The 23,775-nt window shown below is 40.9% G+C and overlaps 1 protein-coding gene across 2 annotated transcripts in view; it reads left to right on the top strand.

Moving 5' to 3' along the window:
• FAT3 (FAT atypical cadherin 3) overlaps window positions 1-23,775 on the top strand; it is a 484,546-nt gene that overhangs the window by 389,203 nt on the left and 71,568 nt on the right. For both annotated transcript variants that reach the window (XM_063095304.1, XM_063095303.1), the window contains exons 7-12: window positions 929-1,204; window positions 3,684-3,894; window positions 8,582-12,655; window positions 16,211-16,407; window positions 17,424-17,577; window positions 19,793-20,026. In XM_063095304.1, coding sequence (XP_062951374.1) covers window positions 929-1,204; window positions 3,684-3,894; window positions 8,582-12,655; window positions 16,211-16,407; window positions 17,424-17,577; window positions 19,793-20,026 — 5,146 coding nt within the window. The remainder of the gene's footprint in view (window positions 1-928; window positions 1,205-3,683; window positions 3,895-8,581; window positions 12,656-16,210; window positions 16,408-17,423; window positions 17,578-19,792; window positions 20,027-23,775) is intronic.

Below are 23,775 nucleotides of genomic sequence, written 5' to 3'. Positions count from 1 at the left end.
AAAAATTATGAAAAATGCATATATATGTATATAAACACACACATTAAAAAACAATTAGAGAAATATGAACACAGATTGAATAGTTGATGATATTAAGGAATTGCTTCTTTCTCTGTTTAGGTGCAAGAGTGGTGGGGGGGGTGTTTATTCTAAGAGTCTCTATCTCTTAGAGATACATACTGACGTTACATGATGGCTGGGATCTGCTTCAGAATAATGTCGGGGAGTAACTGGGGATGAATGGGAGTAGAGCTGAAACCAGATTAGCCATGAGTTGATCGTTGTCAAAGGTGAGTGATGAATATGTAAGCTTCCGTTAAATTATGCCTGCCTGATAATTTTTATGACAAGATGCTTTATGGAAGAAAACAGTTTGGAAACTTCGTATTTTAGCTATCGTTGGTAGTTCTTTGCTAGACCCCTCCCATCTGAAGAACAGCCATGGTGTGTGGACACCACCGTTGAGAAGCTCTGATGACTCTGGGTCCGCCTCTGCTCATTCCTCCCTTTCCTTTGCCTCTTTGTTACTTTTCCCATTCCATCACTGCCTCCACATAAGTCCACAATGAGAAGCACATAACAAGAGCTTGAGATAATAGGAACTTAACAAACTCAGGTCACCTTGTGATCCTTTACATTGTGTTTCAAATAATTCCATGGAATTACCACCTTCAGGTGGCCATCTCAGTTGTCCAATTAATAGGAAGAATATTGATCAACTCATATTTATGTTCCTGCTAATGTGAACTGGTTTATTGTCAACCTGTCATTACAGTGTGTTTTAATAAGAGAGTTTCCTACATGTTAAGATAGCTGCTAGAAGCTAGGAGCCAAGGTCACAAAGTGGAAAACAGTGGGGAGGGGACCTCTTTTATTGGCAATGTGTGCATTGGTATTAGTCATCACTCTCGTCTTCTTATAACAACAGGTATTTATCAAAGTGCTGGACAATAATGATAATGGTCCAGAATTCTCCCAGCCGAATTACGATGTGACAATATCCGAGGATGTGCTTCCAGATACAGAGATATTGCAGATTGAAGCCACAGATAGAGATGAGAAGCACAAACTGAGCTACACTGTCCACAGCAGCATTGACTCCATCAGCATGAGAAAATTCCGGATTGACCCCAGCACCGGTGTGCTCTATACTGCTGAGAGACTGGACCATGAGGCCCAGGACAAGCACATTCTCAACATAATGGTAGGACCAAACTGCTAATTTGCTCTGCTGGCAAAACCATTGACCTTTCAAGTCCCATACCTTAGTCTTCAGAAGTCCAGGGCTCTTAAATTTTGTAAGTCGTTGTCAATTTGGTCTTTTCAGAGCCAGGTTGTATTCATTTTTGCCTTTTCATTTCAATGAAGAATTACTGTTGTTAGATAGCAACTCCATATTTTTGTCAAACTGGAATATTAGACAAGTTCTGCAGACAGTGGCTGTTCAGTAAATGCTGCTGACAGACTGACTTCAGAGGGAGGGAACAGGCCGTGTTCCCAGGTGTTGGTTTTCATTCAGAAGATTTTGTGGAAAAGTTTATAAGAAGTTCCTTGAGAAGTTAATCACAAGGGTAATCATTTACTCAACCTGTGCAATGCTCAGTCCTTGGAAGTGTTTAGAGAACCAATTTATTGCTTATTATACTGACATTGGACTTACTAGTAAATACTGACACACAAAGGAGATATAGAAACACACGGAAGCGTGCAGAAAGTATTGAGTCTGAATTTGTGTTCATGAGGCCTCCAACTTATGAAGGAGAAATTGCTTCACATTGAAAGTGGAGCTTTCCTAGTTTGCAGAATTGGAAGGTAGAGATTAATGAGAAACATCCTTGCTTGATTTGTGGCCTAAAATCTGTCCCTTTAACCACCCAAGAGTACCCCGTGGGCATTGCACAGCCACTGCCTATAAGAGCGGCCACTGCATTCCTTAAGACAGACTTAATCTTGTGCACTGATGGGCTTTAAGATACACTTAGATACTACAAATTCATAAGCAGAAGAAAGTAGTGTTTTACTAAGTGCTTATTTTCCTTCACAAAACTTCTTCCCCAGCAAGAGGAAACTTGAATGCCATGCCCCCGGCCATGGTTTCCAGCTAAGACTCCAAAAAACAGAGGAATGGTTCATAGAGGTCATCCAGTCCATCCCTCTGGCCCTTAATTCACTCATTCAACAGATCTTTCTCGAGCACCTACTGTGCACCAAGCCCATTCTAGGCAATGGGGATGCAAAAGAGACCAAGACCCTGTACCCTTGGAGCTTACATTCAATGGGAACTGACCTAGATTTTAATAATCCCAAAAGAAAAAGTGCAGCTTGGTCCTTGGGTGTGGCAGGCCAGTCTACAGATGGGGAAGTTTAGCACACTCATGAGGTTGATTTTGCATGTGTTTTCTTCAAGAGCAGAAACCTTGTGCAGGTGACTAACTCCATTCTCATGGTTCTTCGAGTCATTTCTGTTTATTCTTTCCTTAACAAACTCAGAATTCAGTTTGGTCACCCTCTACCATTTATCATTTGCGTAATTGAATTTTCAGAGCAAACAACTCCTTTTTGCCGCCTTTCTCCAAGCTAAGCCATTTTAGTCATCTTGCTCATTCCTCCTAGGTACTATTTCTGAAAACCTCATTCTCTTTGATGACTCTTCTCCATATATTTTCTAATTACTTCATATCTTTCTGAAGCTATAGAGTCTAAAATTAAACAAGCCATGAGGACATATTTGATTAATGCTACATTAAATTATAACAAGGTCTTGTGGTTGAAGAATTGATTGTTTACAAGCTTCTGCCACATGCAAACCAGGGGAAACTTTAAAGCCGTCAGGCAAGGTTCTTTGGCGAAATCGCACTGAGGGTCTCAATTCTAGAAATTAAGATTCGATTTATCTTCCCTGTGTTCAAGGTTCCTCTTGGCTCTGGGCCTTTGTATATATTGACTTTTATGGCCTGAAAGTGCCACACAATACCACCACCAACATTTTATGGCTTTTGATTTTTCTTGTTACTCCTTCCAGGAAGCTGATTGCTAGGTTAGGCTCTACTCACTCTGAGAGCACTTTTAGTATATCCCATGCTGGTACTTGCCACTGGGCATTATACCTGTCTACTCACTTGTTTGCATTCTCCACTCAACTCTAAGCTTCTTAAGGGCAGGGACTGTATCTAATTCTCTGCTGAAATACCAGAGTCAAGCCAAGGACTTGACAGATAATAGGTGACAATAAATGTTTGTTCAATGGATGAATGAATGATTGGCAATGCTAACGTTGTACTCATTGGTTCCACTCTTTAGTTTCCCCTGTAGAAGAGTCTCCATCCTCCATTCCATTAGCAGCTGCATACACAGATAAGGGGGAAATGTCTGCCTGAAAGGAGCAAGAGCAAAGTGCTGTGTTTGTAACATGAAGGCATCAGTTCCACAGACAGACTGAGTGCAGACCATATGCCAAGCATCAGACTGAGCCATAAAGACGATATGGCCCTTGCTCTCAATTTGTTTACAGTCAGTTTCCTTGCTTGATAATACTACCATTTATTGAGCACCTACTAGGTGCCTGGGACTGGGTCGAGCATTTTGTATGCATTATCTCATTTTGTTTTCACTACAGACATAACCGTGTGAGTTCTTTACAATTCAAGATTTTAGTCCTACTGCTTCTCATATTTTGCCTAAAGGTCAGAGATCAGGAGTTTCCTTATCGGAGAAACTTGGCCCGAGTCATTGTGAATGTGGAGGATGCTAATGATCACAGTCCTTATTTTACCAACCCACTGTATGAAGCATCTGTGTTCGAATCGGCTGCTCTGGGATCAGCAGTTCTGCAAGTGACGGCTCTGGACAAAGACAAAGGGGAAAATGCAGAACTCTTATATACCATAGAAGCAGGTGAGAGCTGTTGCACTGCACAGATTTCAGTGTAATGTGTGGCGTTCAACCCTCAGCAGTATTTATCATCATGTAAATTTCACATCATTACCACTGGAACATCTCCAAATGAGTTTTTTGGCCAAGCAACTGCCCTATTTGTGTGATGATGGTGTATAAAGTTCTTGGCATCTCAGTAATATGTTTTCCATCTTTGACAGCGAGGAAAGAGTTTCCTTCATTGTCTTCAATCTCATATTTTTCCATAATAGAAAAGAGAAAAGAAATGTGTAATAAATTCCCTGGCTTTTACCCATGGGCCAACAAGCCATGGCATCAGACTAAAATAACCAAAGCTTCCCATCACCTGAGGGTGCTGGGCTGTTCTGTGACTTTAATATTAGCATGTCTTTGTTTACCTGTCACTGGTGCGGGCTGTGGGTTTCAAAAATTCCTATACCCCCTCCACTGGCACAAATTCACTTCACTGGAAGCCATCTGAGTAGCAGTGTAGATGGTGATATGGAGTCTGAACTGCCTGCTTTACCTGCCACATCAATAAATACAGGCTCTCGTTAAATTTGAGATTTTTTAAAATCAATTTTAACATCTACAAGTTTAAAACAAGACCACAGTTTACTGATGGTTTGAAGATCGATAGTTAGAAAACATTTATGACACAGAGATGAACGCCCAAGCAAGAGATAGGACCTAGAAATAACAAATATCCTTTATCTGCTCTTTTTTCCCTTCTCTATTCCATCTTTTCTAAATATTCAAGCCACATATTTCCAAAACGTTCTGCAACATTATGTCTGTTGTGCGTAATGCCAAGTGCAATCTCCTTTTATGGCAGCTATGGAAAGGCTTCTTTCACTTCATTTAAAAGTAGATCATTTTTTTGAGTGGTTGAATTAAAATATGAATGCTCGAATGACAGTTTCGAGCTGCAAATTTTAGAAAAAGGAAAGCCGGCAACCTTCTAAAAAAAAGTTCCTGCATGGAATGATAATCTAAAACTATTTCCTATATTAGGCACTCATATTTTACATGGATCTGTGCTAAGCTCCATGCACAAAAAAAGAAAAAAAGACAAGATGTCGGTTCATAATAGCCAGGTGCAGGTGCCCCACAAGAATTTACCTATTTCTTTTATTTTTCCTTACCTATTTTCTAGGTTCCCATGGAATTTTCTTTCAGCATAAAACCCAATCAGTACTTCCATAGAAATACTATTTTGCATCTTTTGCTTATCACAGATCATTTTTATTATCTAATTATGTAATCATTGTTCCTTTGGTTCCACAATAATATAGGGAATTTTTTTAATGAATGTTTAAATAACATCACAGAAGATGTCACCTAATCCAACAATGCCTTTTATTTTTACTGTGTTTTTTCCTAATCTTATGTTTTTTCTTGTCCCCATATTCATTCGTCCACATGCATTGTTTCCTGTCATTGTCATAGTCTAGATATATAGAGGATTTTATTTCTACTTTTCTTATTATTTTCTAAACATTTGTCTGTGTCTATCTACTTCTTATATTTGTCTTTAAGGCTACTACTTTTCGTCCTCTTAGATAGCCAGCTAATTTTTAAACAATTTGGAGTTTCTCAAGGAGTAATTTAATTTACCATCCAGCTGAAAAGAGCTCTTCATTTACCTTTTAACCTTCATGGACTACAGCCTAGTGTTCAGTCACTTCCTTAACAACTGACTGAAACAAAACAGAAAAGTTATTTCCATAAAACATCTTTTTTATATAGAAAACTCAGACTTCTAGAAAACCACAAGAGCAATTGGTATCTCAAAAAAACAACCCTCAATTGTATGTGTCAGAAGCTAGTGAGAGTTATAGTATTCACAATACATCTCACATGGCCAGTGGGCCCCTTCACAGACGGTCAGACCTACACTGGTCCTGCACTGGTCCTAGCCAAGCAAGGTTCTTCCCAGATGAAAGGAGAGAGGCAGATCGTGGGCACCTGAGTATTTTGAAACAAATGACAAGTAGTTGTGTAAAGTGTTATGTTTTATTTTTCTCTCATAAACCTCAGATAAGCAAGATTTTATTTACTCCGTTTAGTAGTGAGCCATAAATTTCCTGTCTCCTGCCTGGCCTCTAAAGTAACTGCTGAAGGGTTTATTTTGGCCTGAAGCACTGTGGTAGAATACGAGCGCAGAGCTTCAGGTCTTGTATTTAGTTCAGGTTTATATTTGTGTTTGGAACCAAAGGTGGTTCCAAGGGAGGATAGTACAAGAGAGAAAGGACTAGGAAGTGAGTTAGAAGGGGGGTCATATTGGATCCTAAGACACATACAATTCATATTAGCTGTTGAATGATTGAGAGGAGAGGTGGATCTAAAAAAGATTTTTAATTTCCTATTCCTATGGTATTGCCACAACACCTTCTTTGTGGCAAGCACTGTGCTATGTACCAGATAAGTAATGATAAGTAAGAGAAGCACAGCTCTTGCCCATTTGCCAGAAGTCTACAAGAACCATAGATTCCAAGAAAATAAGCAGAGGTTAGTTTCCAAGCATTCAACTAAATTCAAGTAGAGCAGGAGAGAAATAAGCAGGAAGTGGATTCCACAACCATGGGTCAGTCAGTATGTTGAAGAGGGACAGAGGAGGAGGGCCCACTTTGGACCTGACGGATGAGCACAGAATTTTGGAAGGGTGCAACAAGCGGATCAGTGGCCATGGGACAGCAGGATTATGAAGCTCTACTTGAGGTCAGAGGCTGACTCTCCTTCATCCCCGCCACAGTGTATCTTGCTTGGTATGAAGAAATGTGCTGGGCATGGAGTGAGGGAGGGCTTGCCCAGAAACTCTGCGGTGGGACACCATAATCAATGAACACAAAGAGACTTGACTCTGTTAGCGTCCATCAGTCAAGGTTGCATGTTGGTGCCCTCACTGGAAGGTGACCATGGCTTAGGTGAAATGATTTCTGGGCTCCTTGCGAGGGTCTGTGAATCAAATTTTCAAATCACACTCAATTCCGTGGTGCTATTTTTTGAAAATTTGAAAGCTTACTTATAAGATCATTGAACTATTTGTTGTCATCACAAAATGACCATGTTAGATGGCATAGTAAAAAATCAGCACTGTTTAATATTCATATCGTGGGGCTGGAATCAAGTTGACCTCTTTATGAGATGTACTTCTTTAAAAATAAGCAAGTTTCTTATTGAAATGGATTTTATGTGAACATGACCTCTTTACATTCAGACTTGGAAAAGTTTATTATTTAATAAGTAGGTAGTAAGAGATAAGCTGTACTTGCTATACATCTCAATAGATACATCATGGCACTGTCCTCTGCATCCTGGAGCCTGTCTTAACAATTTTGACATATAAATGGTCTGTATGTCTGCCATACTACAGTACTCAAAGAGAAAGAAAAATCCAGAAATACTTGAATACCCAAGATCCTTTAACTTTTAATCTGAAAGACTCTAGACACAAAAGCATGTGTGTTCTTTGAGAAGTTTCAGGAATCCTGATGAGAGAAGCAAAAAGCAGCTTAGTGATGGACGCAGCTTCACGCTATCTACCACTTTTAAAGTTCCATGTCGCTACCAACTTTCTCCACATTCTTCAAGTTTTGTGTTCACCACCCTTTACTCCTCTCTCATTTCACTCATCCTCAACAATCCCAGATTTTTAAATCACTGCATGTTTCAGAGGCAGAGCTCTAAACCTCTCCAGGGTCACAGCCCACAGCTCTTCCCATGCCAAAAATGTCAAAGTGGGGTCCCCATGTCTCAGTGTCATAAGCGTTATGCCTCAAGTTCTTGGTTTCAATGCGGATGCAGATAATCAGAAGTTTCCTACTTCACCAGAAGCCTCTTGAATGCTTAGTGAGTAGAGCAACTGAAAATAGGAGCAATTGCTTTATAATTTTTATGTCTACTTTCATGTCTATGTGTGTGCATATGTGTGTTCAGAGGTGTGGGGGAGGATACAGCAGGAATGAAGAATAGGAGGTTAGTCAGAAAGAATCCTCACAGCTTGCAAAGTAAATGGTGGCTTAGGAAGAATTCTCCATTCCTAAGCAAAACCCCCTCACCAAAGAAGTATTTCAGACGAAGTCAGTTTTGATAGGGTGAAATATTACCAATTCCATGTGGCAAAGCTTACCTTTGGGATAATCTGAAACCACATGGCTATATTATAATACTTTAAAACTATTCCTACAACCCTCTTTCTTTTAACATAGAACAAAGAAAATGACACTGGTTTAGGTACAGATTCCTTTTTACCAGGGCATTAGTAATCTGTTCCTTTCCTCACAAGGCTCAGAATGAGGAAGTCCCCATTCTTGGCAGAAAGGTCTCTCCTTGAGCTCTTTATTTCCCAGCTTGGATGTACACAGGGCTGTGGTGCTGCTGCTGCTGATGTTGTTTATAACCTGCTTCAAGAAGCTACTGATCTGAAGGGAAAAAAAAAAAAAAAGCTACTGATCTGAAATTTCTGAAATTCACAACTTTATTGGAAAACTCCTTTCAGTTGCTTTTCAATACCCCTCAAAGAGACATTTCTCTTTTTCTTTCAGAATGATATGGAATGAATACAAGTAATTGCTTTCGACTGACCACATTACAGTAAAGTAGCCTTTAGAGGAAGGGTTAATCTTCAAAAAAGATTTTAATGACTTACTTATAACTCATTTCCCCATTGATTTCTATATTTTAGGGAACACTGGGAACACATTTAAGATCGAACCAGTCCTGGGCATCATCACTGTTTCCAAAGAACCAGACATGATGACAATGAGTCAGTTTGTCCTGTCGGTCAAAGTCACAGATCAGGGTTCTCCGCAGATGTCTGCCACTGCGATTGTGCGCATTTCTGTCACACTGTCTGATAATTCTCACCCCAAATTCACTCACAAAGATTACCAAGCTGAAGTAAATGAAAATGTTGATATTGGAACATCAGTCATTCTAATCTCTGCCATCAGTCAATCTACTCTCATTTATGAAGTCAAGGATGGAAACATTGATGGAATTTTTACTATTAATCCATATTCTGGAGTCATCACCACTCGGAAGGCACTGGATTATGAGCGTACTTCCTCTTATCAGCTCATCATTCAGGCCACTAACATGGCAGGAATGGCCTCCAATGCCACGGTCAATATTCAGATCGTTGATGAAAATGATAACGCCCCAGTTTTTCTCTTTTCTCAATATTCGGGCAGCCTAAGTGAGGCTGCTCCAGTCAATAGCATTGTCAGGAGCTTGGATAACAGTCCACTGGTGATTCGAGCCACCGATGCTGACAGCAACCGGAATGCTCTGCTCGTGTATCAGATTGTGGAGTCCACAGCCAAGAAGTTCTTCACCGTGGACTCCAGTACAGGTGCAATCAGAACAATTGCTAACCTGGACCATGAAACCATTGCCCATTTCCATTTCCATGTGCATGTAAGAGACAGTGGTAGCCCCCAGCTGACTGCAGAGAGTCCCGTCGAAGTCAACATTGAAGTGACAGATGTGAATGATAACCCACCTGTTTTCACTCAGGCTGTGTTTGAGACTGTCTTACTTCTCCCTACCTACATTGGAGTGGAGGTTCTAAAAGTTAGTGCCATGGATCCTGATTCTGAGGTGCCCCCTGAACTGACATATAGCATAATGGAAGGCAGCTTGGATCATTTTTTAATTGACTCAAATAGTGGAATACTCACCATAAAAAACAACAGCCTCTCCAAAGATCACTACATGCTGATAGTGAAAGTGTCTGATGGAAAGTTCTACAGTACATCCATGGTCACCATCATGGTTAAAGAAGCCATGGATAGTGGCCTCCACTTTACACAAAGCTTTTACTCCACCTCAATCTCAGAGAATAACACTAACATAACCAAAGTTGCTATTGTCAATGCAGTTGGAAACCGCCTTAACGAGCCCTTAAAGTATAGCATCTTAAACCCAGGAAATAAGTTCAAGATAAAATCTACCTCAGGTGTCATTCAAACCACCGGAGTCCCCTTTGACCGTGAAGAACAGGAACTATATGAGTTGGTGGTGGAAGCCAGCCGTGAGCTGGACCATTTGCGTGTGGCGAGGGTGGTGGTCAGAGTTAACATCGAAGACATAAATGACAACTCTCCAGTCTTTGTGGGCCTCCCTTACTATGCTGCTGTGCAAGTTGATGCTGAGCCCGGGACTCTAATATACAGGGTGACAGCCATTGACAAAGATAAAGGTGCAAATGGAGAAGTGACCTATGTCCTACAGGATGACTACGGCCACTTTGAAATTAACCCCAATTCAGGGAATGTTATTTTAAAAGAAGCATTTAACTCTGACTTGTCCAACATTGAATATGGAGTCACTGTTCTAGCCAAAGATGGTGGAAAACCTTCTTTGTCCACATCAGTGGAACTTCCCATCACTATTGTCAACAAAGCAATGCCTGTGTTTGATAAGCCCTTTTATACAGCATCTATCAATGAAGATGTTGGAATGGACACCCCTATTCTAAGCATCAATGCCACCAGTCCAGAAGGCCAAGGAATCATATATATCATTATTGATGGGGATCCTTTCAAACAGTTTAACATTGACTTTGACACTGGGGTTCTGAAAGTTGTTAGTCCTTTGGATTATGAAGTTACATCTGCTTACAAGTTGACAGTAAGAGCCAGTGATGCCCTTACTGGTGCTAGGGCTGAAGTCACTGTTGATTTGCTAGTTAATGATGTAAATGACAACCCCCCTATTTTTAATCAGCCCACATACAATACAACTTTATCAGAAGCATCTCTCATTGGGACACCTGTTTTGCAAGTTGTCTCTACTGATGCTGACTCAGAAAATAATAAGATGGTACACTATCAGATTGTCCAGGATACCTACAATAGCACAGACTATTTTCACATAGACAGCACAAGTGGCTTAATCCTGACAGCACGGATGCTGGACCATGAGTTAGTACAACACTGCACTTTGAAAGTCAGAGCAACAGATAATGGCTTCCCATCCCTGAGCAGTGAGGTTCTGGTTCATATCCACATCTCTGACATAAATGATAACCCTCCGGTTTTTAATCAGCTCATTTATGAGTCATATGTGAGTGAATTAGCCCCCCGTGGCCATTTTGTAACCTGTGTGCAAGCCTCTGATGCAGACAGCTCTGATTTTGACAGGTTGGAATATAGCATTTTATCTGGTAATGACCGGACAAGCTTTCTGATGGACGGCAAGAGTGGAGTCATCACACTGTCCAACCACCGGAAGCAGCGGATGGAGCCCCTGTACAGTCTCAATGTGTCTGTCTCTGATGGGTTGTTCACCAGTACTGCACAGGTGCATATCAGGGTACTTGGAGCTAACTTGTACAGCCCTACCTTTTCACAAAGCACATATGTAGCTGAGGTGAGAGAGAATGCACCTGCTGGGACAAAGGTAATTCACATTCGAGCCACAGACGGGGATCCGGGGACATATGGGCAGATCAGCTACACCATCATCAATGACTTTGCCAAGGATCGGTTCCTCATAGACAGCAATGGACAGGTCATCACAACAGAAAGGCTAGACAGGGAAAACCCTCTGGAAGGAGATGTTAGTATTTTTTTGAGGGCCCTTGATGGTGGAGGGAGAACAACTTTCTGCACCGTGAGGGTGATTGTTGTGGATGAAAATGACAATGCTCCCCAGTTCATGACAGTGGAATATAGAGCCAGCGTCAGGGCAGACGTTGGAAGGGGCCACTTGGTTACTCAGGTTCAAGCCATGGATCCAGATGATGGAGCAAATTCAAGGATTACTTATTCCCTCTATAGCGAGGCCTCAGTCTCAGTGGCTGACCTCCTGGAAATCGATCCTGACAATGGCTGGATGGTCACAAAGGGCAATTTTAATCAGCTGAAAAATACAGTGCTGTCATTCTTCGTTAAAGCAGTAGACGGGGGCATTCCAGTAAAGCACTCCCTCATTCCTGTCTATATCCATGTCTTGCCCCCTGAAACCTTCTTGCCTTCATTCACCCAGTCTCAGTATTCCTTTACCATTGCAGAAGATACAGCCATTGGGAGCACAGTGGATACCCTGAGGGTTTTGCCTAGTCAGAATGTCCTGTTCAGCACAGTTAATGGGGAGTGGCCAGAAAATAACAAAGGGGGCATCTTCATCATAGAACAGGAAACAGGCACTATCAAGCTTGACAAGCGCCTTGACCATGAAATCAGCCCAGCCTTCCACTTTAAAGTAGCAGCCACTATACCCCTGGACAAGGTAGACATTGTGTTTACTGTGGATGTAGATATCAAGGTATTGGATTTGAACGACAACAAGCCAGTCTTTGAAACTTCAAGCTATGAGACCATCATAATGGAAGGGATGCCTGTCGGCACCAAACTCATGCAGGTGAGAGCTATTGACGTGGATTGGGGAGCCAATGGGCAGGTCACTTACTCCCTCCACTCAGATTCCCAGCCTGAAAAGGTAATGGAAGCATTCAATATTGACAGCAACACAGGCTGGATCAGTACGTTGAAGGACCTGGATCACGAGACAGACCCCACATTCACCTTCTCCGTGGTGGCCTCTGACCTTGGAGAGGCATTCTCTCTTTCTTCCATGGCTTTGGTCTCTGTCAGGGTGACGGATATAAATGACAATGCACCTGTGTTTGCCCACGAGGTGTACCGAGGGAATGTGAAGGAGAGCGACCCACCAGGGGAGGTGGTAGCCGTCCTCAGCACCTGGGACAGAGACACTTCCGACATTAATCGCCAAGTGAGCTACCATATTACAGGTAAGTCTCAATACTCACAGTTTTTACTATGTGTTCTGCTTTGTAAAGAAGGACAGAAGGCAGCAGCGGGTAAGAAGAGCAGCAGGGAAGAAGGAAGATGAGATGAGGAATCGAGAGTAATAAAACCTCTCTGGGGCTGAGTAAAAATCTCTGAGTAGACTCGGTTTTTTGTTTGTTTTTTGTTGTTGTTGTTGTTTTTGACCAGTAAGGGGATTGCGACCCTCCGCACAGTGCGGTCTGCACCACGCTCAGCCAGTGAGTGCACCAGCCATCCCTATATAGGATCCGAACCCACGGCCTCTGTGCTACCAGCACCGCACTCTCCCAAGTGAGCCACGGGGCCAGCCCTAGATTCGGTTTTTTGATTGTTGCTTGTTGCTAACTCAGTTTGGAGTGTATAGGTTTTCCTACAACATAACCAGGATTGGTGCTCAGTTCTTGTCACTTCTTATCGTTTGAAAAGGAGTCCAGCCAAATGCCTCAGTTGAGCAAATTAAAATAATAGTTCTTTTTAGTGGGGAGATTTATTTTTAGCTATGTTCCTTTTCCTTACTTTTTGTAGTGCTAAAAAAAAAAAAAAAAAAAAAATAGCTTGATCCCAGTAGCTTCACATGCAAGTTTCTCCTGGCTATAAAAACATGTATGCACACACACATGCAAATTACAGGGCATGGTTTGACCTTTCACTGAGAAATCATTGATAATAACTTCAAATCAAGGGGTCTTTCTTCTGACAACTCAATCTTCTTGGGTCCCTTTTCTGTCTTTCCAAATAGTAAGTAACAGTTCAATGGAAAATACAAGGTAGACAAATGAAGTCACCAGGAGTGCACAGAAAATGTCACCGTTGCTCTCAGGCACCGAGGATTTCATGTCAGAGTGAAGACAGGCTGTCACCAATCAGGAGTAGCTTTCTGGGGGTGGTTGGCCTTAAACTGCAAAGAGGAGGGCTGAGCCCGTGGCGCACTCGGGAGAGTGCGGCGCTGGGAGCACGGCAACGCTCCCGCCGCGGGTTCGGATCCTATATAGGAATGGCCGGTGCACTCACTGGCTGAGTGCCGATCATGAAAAAGACCAAAAAAAAAAAAAAAAAAAACTGCAAAGAGGAGCGTGTTGGTGGTGTGTGGCAGTCTTCCTAAAAACTATTTGGGGGCGGCAGGTGTTAAAGCTAGTATTTTGGTGCTGTGACATTCAAAGGCAGAACATAAGTAAAGTGCCAAAAAATTTTAAAGAATCCATCAATACTTGTAGTCAGGTGGCTTCCCTTTAGAAAAACTACATTATTCAGAGTGAAAAATGAATTAATTAGAATGCCCTTAGGACACAGAATCTGCTTAAGTATGTTAGTGGAAAAGTTAATTAATCACTGCAGAGTAAGATCCACAGTCGAGCAAACGTGTCAATGCTTGGGGCTGCCAAACTTTTGGCCATTGTTCTTTTGCTTTATGAAACTGTTTTCTGGATGGTATTTTCCATTTAAAATACTTCATGCACTTTATGCTTTATCTGATGGCTTCAGTCTTTTTTGATTGAAATGTGTATTTCAGCAGTTAAAATGTGAAAGATAGTGGTGAGGAAAGACAGAGGTAAGTGAAGCATCACTTTGGTTTATTTGCATTTACTTTCAGGAAAAAAAGCTTCTTAGGCATTCTGAGGGATAATTTTCTATTTGGAAGAATTGTTAAATACTCAGCCTTAATTATTTATAGATAGTCTCTAAATTCTCAATGGATGATTTAAAGGGACCACGCCATCGACTTTACCAAAGTAATGAATACAAAGTAGCTTAAAGCTACTGTTACTATTAGCAGTGCCAACCACCAACTGATTTTAATTAGATTTAACTTTTGCTCTTGATATAACACAACTTGGCTGTGCTGCCTCAGATTAACAAGGGACCATTAATCATTTTATGTAACACAAAGAATGGTGTGGGCCTGCACTGAAAGTATTCAATAGAGAGGTTAAGTTTGTGTGTGCTGAAATAATTGAATCCTAGCCAGTGGTGGAGGAAAGTGATGTCTCAGGGAGGCCCCTGAAACTCCCTAGAGCAGCGTTTCTCAGCCACACCACTACTGACATTTGGGGCTGGATAATTCTTTATTGTGAGGGACTGTTCTGTTCATTGTAGGACGTTTAGCAGCATCTCTGACCTTTACCTACTAGATGCCGGTAGCACACATCACCACCACCATCACCACCCTCCACCAATGTGACAATCAAAAATGTCTCCAGCATTGACAAATGTCCCCAGAGAGGAGAAGGGCACGATCGTCCCCAGCTGAGGACCACTTACTCAGAAAAATGTATGGCCCTCACCTTTTCCTCACTGTGTGTCCAATTAGGTTCCATTTATCCTGTGGTCACCCCACAATGCTAAGGCCCTTGGACTGGTCCCCGCCCCCTCAGAATTCCACTTCTTCCTACTCAGTCTCTCCATAGGACCATGATGTTTGCCCACTACTTTTTAAAGATTCATTATAAACAGGTGAGATGGCTCCACTTTTTCAATGAAGTAGGAGTTTACATGCGGTATGTTTTCCTATTTGTTTGTTTATTGTAGCCTTCCGCTCTAAAATGTGAGCACCACCATGTCAGTGGGGATTTTTGCTGCTTTAATCCACTGCTGTAACCCTGCTGCCTAGAACAGTGCCTGGCCCAGAGTAGGTGATATATACTTATTGAATGGCCAAAGAAATGAAATGGTGATCATCAAACTAGATTCCTGACTTTTCGCTTGTCTTGCATAGTCTTTCTCAGTGTTTGAATAACATTATTTCCTATTTAGGGATTGGAAGGTCAAGGTTATTTTCTTCTTCCTTCGTCCTCCTGCCTTGTTCCCCAAACTGCCTTTGTCTCCACATAGTTTAATGATGTGGAAAAGAATATTGCTGGGATCCCTGTTAGTGAAAAGCTGTTCCATTTCATCTCTTCTACTTTACTTCTGCTTTCACCACCTTCACTCTGATAAAGTTGATCTAATTGCAGTGCTTACCTTTGAACTGCTCCTTACGTGACTTCTTGTTAGGGCTATTTAGTACTAATGGGCCTTCCTCTGTCGTGTACCTTTTTTCCCCCAAACTCTAATCCTTATGTGAAGAGTACAGCTGTATGATGAAGCCTTCATTAAAAGATTCCTTAATAGATCTGACTGCCTTTCCTTGATTGCATAATCAACAGCTAATGAAATTGTCTTGGTAACAAGAGCTATAGTGTATTACATCCTCTCTGGAGACTAAGTGGAACGACAATTGTATCACCCTGAGAAGAGGATTGATTGTTCACAGTTTGTATTTGATTGTTGTAAGGAGAACTAAACAAGAGATCATCTCCAGCATCTCCAATCGGATTTTATTCTCTTGGAAAGTTACTGTTTCACTTTCCACACAAGCCAAGCACATAAATATCATGCTTTGTTGAATGAGAATCAAAGGGAGTTTCTTTTTTTTTTTTTTAGTTTGAGGGGCACCTAGATGACCCCACAAGGGTGTCTCACAGTAGGTATAGATCAAGGCATTTCACTGCACATCTTCTAAAGCTCTTTTTTCTCTGCAGGAGGAAACCACCGAGGAAGGTTTGCCCTGGGCCTGGTGCAAAGTGAGTGGAAGGTCTATGTGAAGAGACCTCTAGATAGAGAAGAACAAGACATTTACTTCCTCAATATCACTGCCACTGATGGACTCTTTGTCACACAGGCCATGGTGGAAGTGACCGTCAGTGATGTGAATGACAATAGCCCAGTGTGTGATCAGGTAAGATCTGGGGCTATGGTTCTGCTTTTTACTTTATTTCTCTAAAATTAAATCTAAACCCATTTCACTTTTCTTCTTAAAGCCAGGCTAACTTCAGCTCTTTTCTCCTTGGTTAGGGAGCTCCAATTGTTTACAAGAGGGTAAGAGGTGAAGTCTAGCATGCAAGGTACTAAATATGAAAAGAGTGTAGGTAGCAAGATCAGGTACCTAATTTTACCGCTCTTTCCATGGGGGGAAAGAAAAAAAAGTCTTAAAATTAAAAAATGTTTAAGAAATTCATAAAGGACCTTGTGACTTTTTGTGTCTAAATCACTGATACCATAAAAAAGGAAACCGACTGCTCTATTGGGTAAGTTACTTGTTTGTGTAAGTTTACACAGCTTGTTAGTTGCGATGTAGGTACCAAACAGATTTAAAAGCTCCTCATGAAGTAACCTTTTTACTACTGTACAAAACATGATGCTAACAAGGTGCCAGTACTAGATTTTATTTTCTTTCTTATTGAAGTTAAATCAAGATTAATTTATTTTTTCCTCCCCATGTGGACCAAGAGACAATATTGGTGTTCTATAGCTTAGAAAAGTGTTGCAAACAGATTTCATCTCTCATGCTAATGCCAAATGTCAGTAGTGGCTCTAAAGAGTTGAGGAATTCCCCGGATTCACTGGGGCTCAGCAGAAAATTAGCCCACGGTCAATGTGTGATGTGTGTCATGATTCCATAGAGGCAGGGATTTATTTTTGTTTTTTTCATCATTGTACTCATAGTATCTGGAATGGAACCTAATACATAGTAGATTCTCAATAAGTATTTGTTGAATAAATAAGCATTGGAGGTATAGGGCAGCAGATATACCATGTTTCGTTGTGTATTGTAATATGGTTTTGTGGTGAAGAAAAAAATAGCAAAAGCTAAATTGCATAAATGAATTTTTAAAGAAATTATGTATGATGCTAAATATGGTAATTGTTCCGGAAATACTAATGATCTAATTACCTTTCTTCACCTTTACCCAGGTTGCATATACAGCATTATTTCCCGAAGACATTCCGTCAAATAAATTCATCTTGAAGGTCAGTGCCAGGGATGCCGATATTGGATCCAATGGAGATATACGATACTCACTCTATGGATCTGGAAACAATGAATTTTTTCTAGATCCAGAAAGTGGTAAGGTGAAATTTATTCTTTGGGTAACTGTCATTGTCAATCCATGAGATGAGTTAAACTCATCACTAGTGGATAGTACACTAGAGCCTTGATATGATGCTCTGATTTCTTGGATGCTAGGAAATAATACAAGCACATGATGTCCAAATACAGGTACTCTAGACTACACACATTTTATTTGGTTTTTACAATTTGCCTGGAGTTTACCTACGTTTATCAGCATCAAGTAAGCGGATGTCTCTATTTGCTTCTCCTGTCTCTTATATCTGTGAGTTAAGGCATCTGCTTACGAAGAATATAAATCGAGTTACATCACAAATGTAGGTTGCCATGCAAACCAGAGAGCAATGCAGAGAGTTTTTTCATTTTTAAATCCTTTTTGAGTCATTTCTTGATTCTTGTTAACACAGTTGTCTGGTTTTTATTAAACATTCCTGCCTGATTTCTCCAAAGCTGTGAGTCTTCAGATTTGCTTACATATTCAGGTAAGATTTATAAGGTGAAAGGTTATGTAAGCTAAAGGCAGATGCCTGCACTGAAGGCCAGAGCTAATGGAAAAGTCATTTCCTATGGAGGCAAATTATTTTGGTGTTGTGAATTGGATGATCCATCCAATGGCAATTTTTAAATGAAGTGTTAAGATTAAATAGCTTGTATTTTTCCAGTGTTGTGTTGGTACTAGTGAACAATAACTAACTATTGAGTCTCCAGAAAGGTAGTGGCTCCTCCCTGCCCCACTCCCGTGTCAGTTGTGTCCTACTAGGAAGAGCTGACTTAGCTCCATGGGAATATACTACTTAGCTATATGCACCTGGTGATCATTTATTCAATAGGTAACATTTATTGAGTAGCTAGTAGACATAAAAGCACATTATGGGATATTTGTGGTAGACTCCAAGATAAACAAAACAAACCATGACCAAGGGATTTTGTAACTCAGTAGGGAAGAAGACAATAACAATAATGACAAAAGGCACAATGAAATGCGTGCCCAGGGGAGATATCAGGGGAGCTATATCTGGGCACAAAGGAAGAAGTAGCTGGTATTCTGATGAGAAGAAAGAGGAAACTGTCTTAAGGAAGAGCTAGCATTTGAACTAAGCCAGGATTCTAGTAGCTCTTACTGGACTCTGCTTGTTATTGGGATAGCATGAGCAGACAGCACAGTAAATCCAGAGAATGCTGCATACAAAAGTGGCAGGAAAACAACTTTAGGACAGATCATGGAGGGTCTTGAATATCCCACTGAAAAGCCACTGGATACTTTTTGAGTAGCAGAGGGAAATAATTCAACCTGTGTTTGAGAACTGGCTGGCTGCAGCAGCGAAACCATAGGAGGAATGGCTCTATAAATATAGTGGTTTGGCTCAAATAATGTCTACAAATTTCATTTAAGAGTAATAATATTTCATGATTCATACTTTTCACCAAATAGCATGTATTCAGTTTTGTCACTGGGCCTGCTGTCATTATCTATTGAAACTTAAACAACAACAAAATCTCCACAGGGGCTGGTGTTCAGCACCAATATAGTTGATCTGGTGGTTAAAATACAGACGTGACATACCTTCATGCTGATTGCTAAATAGCTGCTGCTCCAAGCTCCTCGAGTTTTCCCCACCTTATTCCTCTTCCAGCAACTACAGGCCTTTCTACAGCTCAACAGGAAAAAGGTTAACCCTGACACAGTAGTGGTCCTTGAAGACCTGTTCTGCTAAAGCCAGTCCCTGTTTTGATTGCTTTGTTTTTCTCTAAAAGATTGTGTAAAAAGTTAAGTTTCTGGAAGCAAAGAGATTGCCTTTCTGGGTCTATGGGTTACTGACATTATGACCATCAGAGAACTAGAGATACCAGTTCATTCTCTATGCTTTCACTGGAGACATAGTAGAAGTCCAGAGACTGATCTCCAGAGCACATCTTGAGAGGTTTATAGAGGTATGAAGCTTCTCCATGTGCAAGAAGAGATTTCAAAAAGAGATTAATTAATTTGAAGGTCATGTAGGTGATTTGTTATTACATCCAGAATCTCATAAATTTTTCTCTGATGCCCTAAAAAAAATTGAATTTGCTCTGTTTTTCAAAATAGGGAGTCCTTGAGCCAAATGTCATTGGTCCTTCCTGTATTGGAAATTCTTTATATAATTGATTCTTTGCTCTTCAAAGAAAGACAGTTTTTGAGAAGTCAGACCAACCATGCTGCCATTTATTTTCACAGGTGAGTTAAAAACCTTGGCTCTGCTGGACCGAGAGAGGGTCCCTATGTATAGCCTGATCGCCAGAGCCACAGATGGAGGTGGCAGGTTCTGCCAGTCCGACATCCGCCTGATTCTGCAGGACGTGAATGATAACCCCCCTGTGTTTTCTTCTGACAACTACAACGCCTGTGTCTATGAGAACACAGCCACCAAGGCTCTGTTGACCAGAGTTCAAGCTGTGGACCCCGACATTGGTAAGTCAGTCACACTGACCAGGCACCTCCCTGTTCCTGCATTGGATACATCATCTTCAGGTGCTGCCTTTCCTTTAGTTTTGTGAGAACCTTCATCAGCCCCCTTGGTTCCTTATCACAAGAACATGTGCATTGCATCATGTTTCAGTTCTTCACCTGACGCACTTCACATGCGTGAGAGAACTCTGCAAATCGTGCTCTCTCTTCTTTCTAGAGTTTGAAGAAGAGATACAGTAGTTCCTCAGGATGTGGGGGTTGGGGTGGGGATAAGATCCCCAATGGATGCCTGAAACTGCAGATGGTACCAAACCCTATGTATATACTACGTACTACATACATACCTCTGATAAAGTTTAATTTATTAATGAGGCACAGTAGGAGATTAACAACAATAACTAATAATAAAAATACAACAGTTATAACAATATAGTTAACAAAAGTTATGTGAATGTGGTTCTCTCTCTTTTGCTCTCCTTCTTTCCTTCTCTGTCTCTCAGAATATCTCAATATTTTTGGACCATGGTTGACTGTGGATAGCTAAAACCGCAGAAAGCCAAACTGCGGGTAAGAGGGAACTAGTGTACTATGAATTCTTTACCTTTTAACAAGGAGGTTTGGGCTGGTTTGTGTGGGTGTTTTGTTTTGAGTTTACCTTTTGAGTAAAAATAATAGCTTCCTTACTTGCCTATTCCTCCCAAACATAGTTAACATCCCATGTTGTTTGGCAGGGGGAATTCATTTCCATTTCTATGAAGAATTACATCACATGCTTCAGCTGAAATATGACAGACTCGATTTATTGTAGTGCTTCATAGTGTAAAGAACAATTACTAAACGTGCTGCCAGTCCACTGTGGATTTTTTAAACTGCCATTTCGAGAGTATTTTGGTCTCATGTAAACCGACATGACAAGGCAGAGTGGGGGTGGGGGAGATGAGAAGGAATTAGATTTGAAAGTTGCTAATAAAGTTTGTGTTTAAATCCACTTTACATAATGAGATGGTGAGTTAGAAAAGACTGGAGTTAATTGCTAGGTAGACCTTTTGAGAATGCATAAGTTATTGAGGTGACTACGTGATGTAATATAAATACAAAAGGGCATATAGACAGCCTCTTGGCTGTGCATTTTAAGAGCTGTAAATCAGAGGACTAGGGGATGATGGGGTGTGTCTGCTATGCTAAACAGGCCTTTATATAATTCGGAGTCTTATTGCTTAATTCTGAATTGAAAGAAAAATTATCGGACTAATGGAAAAGTAAATATGTGGTAATTAGTTGAAAACAAACGCAGAGCCCAGGGTCCCTACATATTTCCCCTTAGAGAAATTAGTGGCTACACTTTGAATTATTGCTCTTACCTCATTAGCATAATTTTCGAGGCTGAGAACCAACCCTTTCAAGTCTGCATATTACAGAGCTTTGTGGAAAATGGCAAACAAGAAAAGACTTTTATTGATATATAATTATGAAATACCTACAAATACTCTTTTTAATGTTTTTTTTTTTTTTAGAAAACATTCTCTGGACTCTTATTAGCAGGCTTTTGGGGAAAAGAGGACAGAGTTAATGCAAATGAATCATTTAATCATTTGTGATTAAATGATTCTGAGAATGTGTAATTAGACCATAGATGAAATTTTACAAGCTGAAAGATTAGAATTTCTCCACTCATTCCCTTCACAAAGGAATTGGGTGTGCTGAGGCTGTTAAAGTTTGAACACAGAAGACTGATTAGTGCACAGGATGTTGTTTCACACAGTGCAGGGATAGGGTGGGGTGTTACTGACTCCCAGGCATGGGGCACTTGGAGTTGTTTTGCAGGTTGTGTGAAGAATATGCAGTTAGCTATGTCTTCCTTTCACTTTAGTCAGATGGCCAGGTTGGGAGTTGGTGGAGAGGAAGGAATGTCTTGACCTTGGGCATTTAGAAGGACAGAGATGATAAAGACTTTAAAAGACCAAACTGGAATGAGGACCTTATCAGCACCTTGATCTGCTCATTTGTGATAATGAGTAAAAAGCTTTTGTTCAGAGTTTCAATTAGAGACAGAGTTTATGGGTACTTCTGATGCCTATTTATAAAGTGCATTTACCAGGCCATAATATCAGTCTCAGGAAAACTCTAGCATAAGACACCAAATTCTGATTCATCTGCTCAGTTTTTGTAGGAGATCTCATTTAGCTGTAAAAAAATAAAAGAACTGAGATAGCTGGGAAAGAACAAATGAACACTTCTAAAAACACAAACTGGCACCTACTGTGGCCCTGGCACCATGCTGAAGAAGTGGCTGTGAAAGTCTCGGTGAGAGCTTGCAGGGATTCCAGCAGCAGTGGCCTCAGACCGAGCCTTTATCAAACAAATGTCAACATTACTCAGAATTCCTGGGTGTCAATGACTAGTGGCTTATGACATTTTTATTAGCAGCCTGATCAGAACACTTACTTTCTTAAGAGTAACCAATTTTCTCTCTTTCATAAGGAATCACAGACTAGTGTCAGCTGTGTACTAAGGTTACCGGCTTGCTGAGTGGGGAATTAATTCATCTTGGGGCCAAACTGAACCTCTGTCTGGAAGCTGAGTTCGCGCATGAATGGCCATTACACGGAATCTAGCTTTCTAGTATCTTTAGCTTGGCTTACACAGTGCTCAAAAACGTTCGAATTAGTTGTCAGTATTGAAAAGTCAGACTTTTATTAGAAATCTAGATTTCTGGCATTTTACGAAAACAGCAGCACTCAGAAGACTCAGCGACTCCAGGCTCACAGGTCCCACCATGGTGGGAGCTAAGGAGCAGCTGCCTCCTTAACATGGGCCGCAGCCTCACCCTCCCTTTTGCCATCCATGTTACCAGTCACTTACCTGTTACCCCCTAACTTCATTAGCAACCCCTTCTCTAATGAGACAAAGAAATGTCTGATTCTCTAAAACTTATTATTTGAAATAATTATAGTTTCACAGGAATTTGCAAAAAAAATGCTACAAGGAGGTTGAGGGCCCCTTTCACCCCACCCTTCTCCAGTGGTAACATTTTGCCTAAATATAGTACACAAGCAAGAGTAGGAAATTGACATCGGTACAATCCACAGTTTATTCATATTTCAGTGCATGAAGTTGCGTGTGTGTGTGTGTGTGTGTGTGTGTGTGTATTTCTGTGCAGTTGTATCACCTGTATAGCTTCGGGTAACCATCATCAGTTCATGGATCACAAGACTCCCTCCTGCTGCCCCTTCATAGACACACCCACCTCCTCCCTGCTCGTCCTTTCCAATCCCCAACCCTTGGCATTCACTAATCTCCATATTCTATAATGTTCTTATTTCGAAAATGTTATTTAAATGAAATCATATAGTTTGTAACCTTTTGAGATGGGCCTTTTTTTTTCACCCAGCATAATGCCCTTGAGATTCATCCAAGTTGTCTAATTGGTTTTTGATCCCAGTAAAGAGCATTGGCTCCATTTGTGTAAATGACAGGGATATTTGCTTCATGAAATTTCCTTTGCTGGGCATATTCTTTTACTTGAACTTGTAAATTATTTCAGCAGTCCTGTGACCTAAATGTTGTGTCTTTCCAATATTTATGTGTTGAAATCTAATCTAAATCTAAGTGAAGAGGCTGGTAATAGAGAGGTTAGTAGTAAGAAGCCTTCAGGAGGTGATTAGGTCATGAAGTCAGAGCCCTTGTGAATGGGATTAGTACCCTCATAAAAGAGGCTTAAAGGAGTCTGTCTGCTCTTTCTGTTGGATGAG

The sequence above is a fragment of the Cynocephalus volans genome, chromosome 4, assembly GCF_027409185.1.
Source record: "Cynocephalus volans isolate mCynVol1 chromosome 4, mCynVol1.pri, whole genome shotgun sequence".
Taxonomy (NCBI): domain Eukaryota; kingdom Metazoa; phylum Chordata; class Mammalia; order Dermoptera; family Cynocephalidae; genus Cynocephalus; species Cynocephalus volans.
This window is presented reverse-complemented; position numbering and strand designations above follow the sequence as displayed.